Genomic DNA, 13533 nt, shown 5'->3' on the forward strand with positions numbered 1-13533 from the left:
CAGGTTACCTGTTCACACTGCACCACGAGCTAGGTTGACTACGCGTTCAACCCTTCTCGTGACCAGGGTTGATATGCCGGGTCTCTCGAACTGGCTTATTTCAACCTGTCCCTTTCACACTGCACAGTAAGCCGGGTTGCTGCTCGTTCACGTGCAATAACCTGGGTTATTGCTTGTAGTGTGGACGGGGTATAAGTCATAAGCTTCCAATGAGTGTTTTTTCTGCTGATAGAGAAAATTTACCTGGTCTGGTCGTACTGAGCCAGATCAGTGTTGACTCTCAAGCTAGTTTCCATCAAGAACCAACCCTCTTCTGGTATCCCCTATAGGTTGTCTTCTAAGACTTGACCCTCTCAGCTGGTGGCAGAGAGACCAAAATATCAATAGGGGCTGGTCTTTTTTTCCACATGGGATTGGACTGTGATGGCCACGTAATCCAATGTTAATGGTTGGGAGGAGCAGTGGGCTTATCTTTTTTACACCATGGCCTTTGGTCTATGGAAAAATTATTACTTCCTATCAATGTCCTGCAATTATAAGCAACTCTCAATGCACTAAATGAGCTTGTGCATTCTTGATGGGCAGTTCAGTACATGATAATGGTGTTGGCTTACACCTTTTTCCAAGGGGGAAACAGGAGTAATTTGGCCATGCAAGAAACATCCAAGATAATGCTTCATGCAGAATGTCCCAACCATTTTGACCGTCTTCATTCCAGAAGCAGACATTTGGATAGCAGACTTCCTCAGTCGACAACCCATCCTCCTTAGCAAATGGACTTTACACCCAGATCTTTTAAGCAAATTACAGAAGGTGTGGCTACCAGAGTTCGATATTATGGCCTCTCAATTGTGCAATGGATTATAGCCACTATTCTCCAAGCCTCTGTTTCTGAAGGAGCCCTTTTCAGGATCGGGTCACAGCTTATTCCTCCAGTTCGGTGATGGCTTCCTGGGAGGTGCGGAATTGAGCTTCAGTGGAACCAAGTTGCCCTTTAGTCTTCTGTCCATACTATCACAAAATGTTACATGTTCAGTGTCTTTGTATCTAAGGATGCTGAGTACGGGCAAAAAGTTCTGGGAACAGAAAGCGCTCAGTGTATCCTCCCTTAGAGGCAACCTTGGAATGTCTATATGGTACAGCAGTGTCCCTGGATATGGGAAAGAGTAAATCAAAGTTCTTACTGTAACATCTGATTCTTTGAATTGGGGATCACTGTGATCCCTCCCTAGGTTCTATAGTATTTTTTATCTGGTTGTTTGATGGTTTAGTGGTTTATTTAGTCATTTTCGTGGGCTTTTTTAGTAATCAACTGAAGTCTTTCCAGAGGAGGGTCATAGAGAGGGAGGAGTCAGAAACCAACAAGTCACCGGTGTATTTGTGCCTTGCTCCAGCACTATTGCCTTTATTGAAGTGATAATAATGGTACACCACACAAGAGGTAAAGGATAAGATTCTTCTTTATATATTTTCAGCATGCATCATAAACCAGCAAAGACATCAGCATCTATCGTCACAGCGGCAGAATGCTGTTTGGGCTTCAGAATTGAATACCTAATCATCTCATTACATCGGTTGCCTTATATAGCAAAGCTCACTACAATATTCATGCGTATACAGCGTCACAAGGTAATCGTCCTTCTGGATGTACATCTAAGAGAAATTAAAGTGACATTCCCTAATTCTCATTGCTCCTATGCAAATGTCCAGGGTTGCAACTCAAAAGTGCCATAGGTCCAGAGTCTTCTTGGATTCCGAGAAATGTCCCATACATCACACGGGGCAGTCTTTCAGCGAACACCGTGCCAACTTCTCCTGGATCCCTTCCATGGTATCGGAGACCGACATCGGCTAGTAACAGATGTATATCTTTATCTGTAGCCCGTGATCTTCAGGAAGCATCTGGGTGCCTGTTGATTACCCTCAGCAAAACCTTAAACCCTGTCTGAATTTACATTGTAGCCCTGTCGGCCATCTTTAAAGAGAATATTGAAATATACTTTAATATCATTTATATACTTCTTGGAATAAAAATCAGATTTCTTTATACAAATGCCTTAATTAATCACACAAGCCTTGTATTATTAATAAGTGCTTTATAGATCAAATACCATAAGTCTGCATTCTCTCTATCTACTCATAGAATCTGGTAAACGAGTTTTATGTAAGACTTCAGACTGTCAACAAGTTATGTAACTGACATTCGGCCATTTTGTAAGATGGAAACAAATGTTTATTTCTATAATGTGCATTTTCTATCAACCTCTAATCACTTATTTCTAATTTCAATATGTATACTCTTATTGCACATTAATATTCTATTTATACAAAACTATTTCTAATAGATGAAATTCACTTATGATTATTACATGATTAGAATATTAATTGACCTCACACAAATGCCTTTTATTGCTTAACTAAGGGAAATGATATTTCAGTTTTAACACTTTCTATACCCCAAGGTACTGCAGTGTCCCCCAAATGGATTCAGGGAAACAGATTTTACGGTAAGAACAAAAATACTATTAATTAATCTGTGTGTCTCCTGCAGATGGAGCCAGTAACAGAGACACCCCAGAGAGATGTCCCCGTCCTCTTTGTTCCTAGAATTGTACAGAGGAGAATCAAAGTATCCCAAAGGAGGATCAGGTAGGTGGGATTTAGGATCTAAGTACCAAAGTGACTTTCACTGTATTATATGTAGGAAAACTACAAATGTGTAATTCTATTTCTTAATCTCAATGAAATCAGACATTATTAAAGTTATTTTTTTATTGTTTTGTGGGTAATTTAGGGTGAATACCTGACTAATATTAAAATAGAAGAAGAGACGTATGTGACTGATATGAAGGCAAAATATATAGAGGAAGAAGAGATGTATGTGACTAATAAGGCAGAAGATACAGAGGAAGAAGAGACATATGTGACTGATATGAAGGTAGAACATATAGAGGGAGAAGAAGAGACATATGTGACTGATATGAAGGCAGAAGATATAGAGGGAGAAAAGACGTATGTGACTGATACGAAGGCAAAAGATACAGATGGAGAAGAAGAGACATATGTGACTGATATGAAGGTAGAACATATAGAGGGAGAAGAAGAGACGTATGTGACTGATAAGAAGGCAGAAGATACAAAGGGAGAAGAAGAGACGTATGTGATGGGTGATCAAAAGTGTAAGGAGGAGGAAATCCCTACAGCTATCAGCACAGGTGAGTAATAATCACTAATTACAGAAAATAGCCACATATTCTCCTTGTTCAGTCACTACAGCAATCTCTTATCCTACACCCTCCTCTGTCACTACAGCACTCTCTTATCCTACACCCTCCTCTGTCACTACAGCACTCTCTTATCCTACACTCTCCTCTGTCACTACAGCAATCTCTTATCCTACACCCTCTTCTCACTACAGCAATCTCTTATCCTACACCCTCCTCTGTCACTACAGCCATCTCTTATCCTACACCCTCCTCTGTCACTACAGCCATCTCTTATCCTACACCCTCCTCTGTCACTACAGCCATCTCTTATCCTACACCCTCCTCTGTCACTACAGCACTCTCTTATCCTACACCCTCCTCTGTCACTACAGCAATCTCTTATCCTACACCCTCACTACAGCCAGCACTCTCTTATCCTACACCCTCCTCTGTCACTACAGCACTCCCTTATCCTACACCCTCCTCTGTCACTACAGCAATCTCTTATCCTACACCCTCCTCTTGTCACTACAGCATTCTCTTATCCTACACCCTCCTCTGTCACTACAGCAATCTCTTATCCTACACCCTCCTCTGTCACTACAGCCATCTCTTATCCTACACCCTCCTCTGTCACTACAGCCATCTCTTATCCTACACCCTCCTCTGTCACTACAGCACTCTCTTATCCTACACCCTCCTCTGTCACTACAGCACTCTCTTATCCTACACCCTCCTCTGTCACTACAGCAATCTCTTATCCTACACCCTCCTCTGTCACTACAGCCATCTCTTATCCTACACCCTCCTCTGTCACTACAGCCATCTCTTATCCTACACCCTCCTCTGTCACTACAGCACTCTCTTATCTTACACCCTCCTCTGTCACTACAGCAATCTCTTATCCTACACCTTCCTCTGTCACTACAGCAATCTCTTATCCTACACCCTCCTCTTGTCACTACAGCAGTCTTTTATCCTACACCCTCCTCTGTCACTACAGCCATCTCTTATCCTACACCCTCCTCTGTCACTACAGCCATCTCTTATCCTACACCCTCCTCTGTCACTACAGCCATCTCTTATCCTACACCCTCCTCTGTCACTACAGCCATCTCTTATCCTACACCCTCCTCTGTCACTACAGCCATCTCTTATCCTACACCCTCCTCTGTCACTACAGCCATCTCTTATCCTACACCCTCCTCTGTCACTACGGCCATCTCTTATCCTACACCCTCCTCTGTCACTACAGCACTCTCTTATCCTACACCTTCCTCTGTCACTACAGCCATCTCTTATCTTACACCTTCCTCTGTCACTACAGCACTCTCTTATCCTACACCCTCCTCTGTCACTACAGCACTCTCTTATCCTACACCCTCCTCTGTCACTACAGCCATCTCTTATCCTACACCCTCCTCTGTCACTACAGCACTCTCTTATCCTACACCCTCCTCTGTCACTACAGCAATCTCTTATCCTACACCCTCCTCTGTCACTACAGCAATCTCTCATCTACACCCTCCTCTGTCACTACAGCAATCTCTTATCCTACACCTTCCTCTGTCACTACAGCAGTCTCTTATCCTACACTCTCCTCTGTCACTACAGCACTCTCTTATCCTACACCCTCCTCTGTCACTACAGCAATCTCTTATCCTACACCCTCCTCTGTCACTACAGCCATCTCTTATCCTACACCCTCCTCTGTCACTACAGCACTCTCTTATCCTACACCCTCCTCTGTCACTACAGCCATCTCTTATCCTACACCCTCCTCTGTCACTACAGCACTCTCTCATCTACACCCTCCTCTGTCACTACAGCAATCTCTTATCCTACACCCTCCTCTGTCACTACAGCAATCTCTTATCCTACACCCTCCTCTGTCACTACAGCACTCTCTTATCCTACACCCTCCTCTGTCACTACAGCAATCTCTTATCCTACACCCTCCTCTGTCACTACAGCACTCTCTTATCCTACACCCTCACTACAGCCAGCAGTCTCTTATCCTACACCCTCCTCTGTCACTACAGCCATCTCTTATCCTACACCCTCCTCTGTCTCTACAGCCATCTCTTATCCTACACCTTCCTCTGTCACTACAGCCATCTCTTATCCTACACCCTCCTCTGTCACTACAGCCATCTCTTATCCTACACCTTCCTCTGTCACTACAGCCATCTCTTATCCTACACCTTCCTCTGTCACTACAGCCATCTCTTATCCTACACCCTCCTCTGTCACTACAGCCATCTCTTATCCTACACCTTCCTCTGTCACTACAGCAGTCTCTTATCCTACACCCTCCTCTGTCACTACAGCCATCTCTTATCCTACACCCTCCTCTGTCACTACAGCCATCTCTTATCCTACACCTTCCTCTGTCACTACAGCCATCTCTTATCTTACACCCTCCTCTGTCACTACAGCAATCTCTTATCCTACACCTTCCTCTGTCACTACAGCAATCTCTTATCCTACACCCTCCTCTTGTCACTACAGCAGTCTTTTATCCTACACCCTCCTCTTGTCACTACAGGAATCTCTTATCCTACACCCTCCTCTGTCACTACAGCATTCTCTTATCCTACACCCTCCTCTGTCACTACAGCCATCTCTTATCCTACACCCTCCTCTGTCACTACAGCCATCTCTTATCCTACACCCTCCTCTGTCACTACAGCCATCTCTTATCCTACACCCTCCTCTGTCACTACAGCCATCTCTTATCCTACACCCTCCTCTGTCACTACGGCCATCTCTTATCCTACACCCTCCTCTGTCACTACAGCACTCTCTTATCCTACACCTTCCTCTGTCACTACAGCCATCTCTTATCTTACACCTTCCTCTGTCACTACAGCACTCTCTTATCCTACACCCTCCTCTGTCACTACAGCCATCTCTTATCCTACACCCTCCTCTGTCACTACAGCACTCTCTTATCCTACACCCTCCTCTGTCACTACAGCAATCTCTTATCCTACACCCTCCTCTGTCACTACAGCAATCTCTCATCTACACCCTCCTCTGTCACTACAGCAATCTCTTATCCTACACCTTCCTCTGTCACTACAGCAGTCTCTTATCCTACACTCTCCTCTGTCACTACAGCACTCTCTTATCCTACTCCCTCCTCTGTCACTACAGCAATCTCTTATCCTACACCCTCCTCTGTCACTACAGCAATCTCTTATCCTACACCCTCCTCTGTCACTACAGCAATCTGTTATCCTACACCCTCCTCTGTCACTACAGCACTCTCTTATCCTACACCCTCCTCTGTCACTACAGCCATCTCTTATCCTACATCCTCCTCTGTCACCACAGCAATCTCTTATCCTACACCTTCCTCTGTCACCACAGCCATCTCTTATCCTACACCCTCCTCTGTCACTACAGCCATCTCTTATCCTACACCCTCCTCTGTCACTACAGCACTCTCTTATCCTACACCCTCCTCTGTCACTACAGCCATCTCTTATCCTACACCCTCCTCTGTCACTACAGCACTCTCTCATCTACACCCTCCTCTGTCACTACAGCAATCTCTTATCCTACACCCTCCTCTGTCACTACAGCAATCTCTTATCCTACACCCTCCTCTGTCACTACAGCACTCTCTTATCCTACACCCTCCTCTGTCACTACAGCAATCTCTTTTCCTACACCCTTCTCTGTCACTACAGCCATCTCTTGTCCTACACCCTCCTCTGTCACTACAGCACTCTCTTATCCTACACCCTCCTCTGTCACTACAGCACTCTCTTATCCTACACCCTCCTCTGTCACTACAGCACTCTCTTATCCTACACCCTCCTCTGTCACTACAGCAATCTCTTATCCTACACCCTCCTCTGTCACTACAGCACTCTCTTATCCTACACCCTCCTCTGTCACTACAGCACTCTCTTATCCTACACCCTCACTACAGCCAGCAGTCTCTTATCCTACACCCTCCTCTGTCACTACAGCCATCTCTTGTCCTACACCCTCCTCTGTCACTACAGCACTCTCTTATCCTACACCCTCCTCTGTCAGTTCAAACTAATGAGGGAAATGTATCTGCCCAGTGGGGTAGTTAGTGGCAAAAATCTCCTGCTCTAGATTCCTGCTCTCTTCCTCACATAATAGAATTTAGTTTTGTCTACCAGTCCAGAGATCTGATTAGTCTCCTTCCTGCACACTGGTTATTGGTATGTCAATATTCATAGTTTCTACATGGAACATGTCATTCTGTAGAATGTCGACATGTTCACAGTGAAACGTTTACATTCTGCTTGGAGAGGAGGGTTAGGCTGCCGGAGGGAGGGGGTTAGAGTTAGGCTGAGAGGGTTCTAGTCAAGAGATAGACAATATCTAGTTAGAAAGGCAGTAAGTTGACAGGGACTAAAGGTCGACATGGATAACGGTTGACAGGTACAAATGGTGGACACCTAAAAATGGTTGATACTCTTTTTTTTAGGGTTAGGCACTTACTTTGACGGTTAGGGGTAGAAAACAAAAATAATGGGTCGACCATTTTTGTGTCGACCTTTACCAGTTGCCCTTTTGTACATTTTTTATCTGTCGACATTTATCCATGTTGGCCTTTTCTGTGTGAACCTTTTGTCACTGTCTAACATCTGTTGACTATCTAGACATTGTCAATCTAATTCCTGTCTACCTTGTTTCTCAAACCCAGGTTAGGGTGAGTCTGCGGGTGGGAGGTTAGGCTGCAGGAGGTGAAGCTAGGCACTAGAGGAAGAGTTATGGGTTAGGGATAATCACCATCGGAACCGCTGCAGGATGAGCTGGAAGTCATCTTGATGTTACCGCCAAACCTGGAAGGCACAACTGGAGCTGCCAGACCAGGTAAGTTACTGCTGGACAATCAGGAATATTTTGTTGACATTCTGATCATAACGACATTTTAGACATGATGAATATCGACAATATGATGATTCACTTACATCAGTACAAGAGACATCACCATAAGTATTCCATCACCGATCAGTGAGATGAGACGTTGTGTCACATTACCCATTGTCTTCCTTGTGCACTACCACATGTGACACTAACCATCGGTATAATAATCGGTGATGGTTTGTCCTATCTCCCATGTTGATATTTAAAATGAACCTTTATATACCCCTGCCTGTATCTTCTAATATCCTGCCTATACCTTCTAATGATGACGCTAATTTGCGTACGCAGTCATACAGTAAATAAAGACTTAGACCTGGAATCTGTCGTTCCAAAGCACAAAGTATTATTCAAGTAAAAGTACAGTCAGTTACACGCTATTGATCCATACACAATTAGACGCAAAGGAATTATACAGACCCAAGTACCAGGTACCCCGCTTCCGGACCCGCTGATAGGCATCAGCAAGAGACCCCTCGTCATTCAGCAAGAAGACTAAGAACCCAGCGTTTGAGCACACCTATTTATACCCCCCCCCAGAATAGACAGGACAATAGAGAAGTTTGTTGCTGATGTCATTTTTTCCCAGGGGAGAAGCATCTGTTACAGAGCATTTAACAGGCTGGTTCCAATAACCTCTCCCTGCCTCTAACAGCTGGGGGTCTTTCCCTCCCACCCCCAATGCTGCATCCTAACAGTTGTTCATAAAATATACATTTTGTTGCTTGTAGTCTCTGCGGTCCATAAGTTGCGAATGCATGATGCGATCTCCACACCGATAGTACCGGAATTCTGTTGAAAGAGTACGCATCAGTACGAACCCAAACACTGCTTTCTTAGCATGTACAGAACCTAAGTTATCAAATGTCTTTATTTCACAGCATTTAAACTCACTGAACCAACTTAGATCATATACTTTAAAACTTACTAAACCTTATGTGTGAATATGTAATGTGAGAGTATTCGGGGTTTGATATAAGGACGCTAGTTATTAATGAGTGAGATTTAAGTGCATCATTTCTCATACACCAAGTGAACATCTAGCAGTGTGGATTGCTGAGCATGATAGTTCCACATGCCTCCTGTCTCAGCAGCCCCCACCTTTCCCGTGTTCAAAGGAAAAGCTCTTTTGTTCTCCCACACTCTTGTGTGAATGCAACTGTGTTACCACCCCAAGCTGTGAAGTTGGGGGCCATCCTGTCTGGGTGTGGGGCTAAAACCTGTTTAGGATTCAGACAAATCCAATTGTGTAGATCAATGCCTGGATTATATTACAATTGCCACAACTATACTTTGTCTGCATCCAGGGATTCCCAATTTGTATGTAAAAACACTCATTGTCTATTCTATTTACTTTTACTCAGGAAGCTTGTTCTTCCAGTTGCCCTTGGTAGATTATCAAAAACATTGCCATCTGTTCTTAGCTTGTGTGTTGTAACTTAAAGTGACGCTGGTCGCAAAATGGCGTCTTGCAGATTCTTGTTTCTAAAATGGAGTCTAGCTGCCATTCGCAAGATGGCGTCGCGCACGCTTCAATTTTAAACTGATCTTGTCTCAGCCAATTATCCAGCTTCGACACCCACGATGGGACACACCACCAGGAAAGGAGCTCCGCTGCACCGGGAACAGTGAGGAAGTATACCTTCCTGTTGATGCAAAGAACAAATGAGCAGGGTGTTGAGGGATACGGAGGGGGAGGTGTCAGAGAATGGGTTCAAGGAGCATAGTGAGGTGGGCGCAAGTCATGCAGTAGGTTATACCTCTATTGCATTCATAGGGGCCTTCAGGTTAATGGAGGTAAGCCTAGGATGTGTGCGATTAGAGTGCGTACAGCAGGAGGTTGATGTGTAGGCTCTCTATGGAACCAGGGCATCCATAGTAGTGATTGTAGTTATGTAGAGAGCAGAACTACATTGTAGGGAATGCTGAATGACTGTACACACAGTATAATAGTGACTGTAGTATTAGAGAGAGCAGCACTACATTGTAGCGAATGCTGAATGACTATAAACACAGTATAATAGTGACTGTAGTAATAGAGAGAGCAGCACTACATTGTAGCTAATGCTGAATGACTATACACACAGTATAATAGTGACTGTAGTAATAGAGAGAGCAGCACTACATTGTAGCGAATGCTGAATGACTATACACACAGTATAATAGTGACTGTAGTAATAGAGAGAGCAGCACTACATTGTAGCTAATGCTGAATGACTATACACAGTATAATAGTGACTGTAGTAACAGAGAGCAGCACTACATTGTACCTAATGCTGACTGACTATACACAGTATAATAGTGACTGTAGTAATAGAGAGAGCAGCACTACATTGTAGCGAATGCTGAATGACTATACACAGTATAATAGTGACTGTAGTAATAGAGAGAGCAGCACTACATTGTAGCGAATGCTGAATGACTATACACAGTATAATAGTGACTGTAGTAATAGAGAGAGCAGCACTACATTGTAGAGAATGCTGACTGACTATACACAGTATAATAGTGACTGTAGTAATAGAGAGAGCAGCACTACATTGTAGCGAATGCTGAATGACTATACACAGTATAATAGTGACTGTAGTAATAGAGAGAGCAGCACTACATTGTAGCGAATGCTGAATGACTATACACACAGTATAATAGTGACTGTAGTAATAGAGAGAGCAGCACTACATTGTAGCTAATGCTGAATGACTATACACAGTATAATAGTGACTGTAGTAATAGAGAGAGCAGCACTACATTGTAGCGAATGCTGACTGACTATACACACAGTATAATAGTGACTGTAGTAATAGAGAGAGCAGCACTACATTGTAGAGAATGCTGAATGACTATACACACAGTATAATAGTGACTGTAGTAATAGAGAGAGCAGCACTACATTGTAGCTAATGCTGACTGACTATACAGACAGTATAATAGTGACTGTAGTAATAGAGAGAGCAGCACTACATTGTAGCGAATGCTGAATGACTATACACACAGTATAATAGTGACTGTAGTAATAGAGAGAGCAGCACTACATTGTAGCGAATGCTGAATGACTATACACACAGTATAATAGTGACTGTAGTAATAGAGAGAGCAGCACTACATTGTAGCTAATGCTGACTATACACACAGTATAATAGTGACTGTAGTAATAGAGAGAGCAGCACTACATTGTAGCTAATGCTGACTGACTATACACACAGTATAATAGTGACTGTAGTAATAGAGAGAGCAGCACTACATTGTAGCGAATGCTGACTGACTATACACAGTATAATAGTGACTGTAGTAATAGAGAGCAGCACTACATTGTAGCTAATGCTGACTGACTATACACAGTATAATAGTGACTGTAGTAATAGAGAGAGCAGCACTACATTGTAGCGAATGCTGACTGACTATACACAGTATAATAGTGACTGTAGTAATAGAGAGAGCAGCACTACATTGTAGCGAATGCTGAATGACTATACACACAGTATAATAGTGACTGTAGTAATAGAGAGAGCAGCACTACATTGTAGCTAATGCTGACTATACACACAGTATAATAGTGACTGTAGTAATAGAGAGAGCAGCACTACATTGTAGCTAATGCTGAATGACTATACACAGTATAATAGTGACTGTAGTAATAGAGAGAGCAGCACTACATTGTAGCTAATGCTGACTGACTATACACACAGTATAATAGTGACTGTAGTAATAGAGAGAGCAGCACTACATTGTAGAGAATGCTGACTGACTATACAGACAGTATAATAGTGACTGTAGTAATAGAGAGAGCAGCACTACATTGTAGCTAATGCTGACTGACTATACAGACAGTATAATAGTGACTGTAGTAATAGAGAGAGCAGCACTACATTGTAGCGAATGCTGAATGACTATACACACAGTATAATAGTGACTGTAGTAATAGAGAGAGCAGCACTACATTGTAGCGAATGCTGACTGACTATACACAGTATAATAGTGACTGTAGTAATAGAGAGAGCAGCACTACATTGTAGCGAATGCTGAATGACTATACACACAGTATAATAGTGACTGTAGTAATAGAGAGAGCAGCACTACATTGTAGCTAATGCTGACTATACACACAGTATAATAGTGACTGTAGTAATAGAGAGAGCAGCACTACATTGTAGCTAATGCTGAATGACTATACACAGTATAATAGTGACTGTAGTAATAGAGAGAGCAGCACTACATTGTAGCTAATGCTGACTGACTATACACACAGTATAATAGTGACTGTAGTAATAGAGAGAGCAGCACTACATTGTAGAGAATGCTGACTGACTATACAGACAGTATAATAGTGACTGTAGTAATAGAGAGAGCAGCACTACATTGTAGCTAATGCTGACTGACTATACAGACAGTATAATAGTGACTGTAGTAATAGAGAGAGCAGCACTACATTGTAGCTAATGCTGACTGACTATACACACAGTATAATAGTGACTGTAGTAATAGAGAGAGCAGCACTACATTGTAGAGAATGCTGACTGACTATACAGACAGTATAATAGTGACTGTAGTAATAGAGAGAGCAGCACTACATTGTAGCTAATGCTGACTGACTATACAGACAGTATAATAGTGACTGTAGTAATAGAGAGAGCAGCACTACATTGTAGCGAATGCTGAATGACTATACACACAGTATAATAGTGACTGTAGTAATAGAGAGAGCAGCACTACATTGTAGCGAATGCTGACTGACTATACACAGTATAATAGTGACTGTAGTAATAGAGAGCAGCACTACATTGTAGCTAATGCTGACTGACTATACACAGTATAATAGTGACTGTAGTAATAGAGAGAGCAGCACTACATTGTAGCTAATGCTGAATGACTATACACACAGTATAATAGTGACTGTAGTAATAGAGAGAGCAGCACTACATTGTAGCTAATGCTGAATGACTATACACACAGTATAATAGTGACTGTAGTAATAGAGAGAGCAGCACTACATTGTACCTAATGCTGACTGACTATACACACAGTATAATAGTGACTGTAGTAATAGAGAGAGCAGCACTACATTGTACCTAATGCTGACTGACTATACACACAGTATAATAGTGACTGTAGTAATAGAGAGAGCAGCACTACATTGTAGCGAATGCTGACTGACTATACACACAGTATAATAGTGACTGTAGTAATAGAGAGAGCAGCACTACATTGTAGTGAATGCTGAATGACTATACACAGTATAATAGTGACTGTAGTAATAGAGAGAGCAGCACTACATTGTAACTAATGCTGAATGACTATACACAGTATAATAGTGACTGTAGTAATAGAGAGAGCAGCACTACATTGTAGCTAATGCTGAATGACTATACACACAGTATAATAGTGACTGTAGTAATAGAGAGAGCAGCACTACATT

The 13533-nt window shown here is 42.6% G+C and overlaps 1 protein-coding gene across 1 annotated transcript in view; it reads left to right on the forward strand.

The window, feature by feature from the left end:
- The window catches only part of LOC148505659 (uncharacterized), a 285850-nt gene that overhangs the window by 12350 nt on the left and 259967 nt on the right, over positions 1 to 13533 (forward strand). The window contains 2 exon segments of the mRNA XM_088447900.1: positions 2552 to 2649; positions 2795 to 3215. Coding sequence (XP_088304026.1) covers positions 2846 to 3215 — 370 coding nt within the window. The 5' untranslated portion in view covers positions 2552 to 2649; positions 2795 to 2845.

The sequence above is a fragment of the Taudactylus pleione genome, unplaced genomic scaffold (genome assembly GCF_031769625.1).
Source record: "Taudactylus pleione unplaced genomic scaffold, aTauple2 ptg000445l, whole genome shotgun sequence".
Classification (NCBI taxonomy): domain Eukaryota; kingdom Metazoa; phylum Chordata; class Amphibia; order Anura; family Myobatrachidae; genus Taudactylus; species Taudactylus pleione.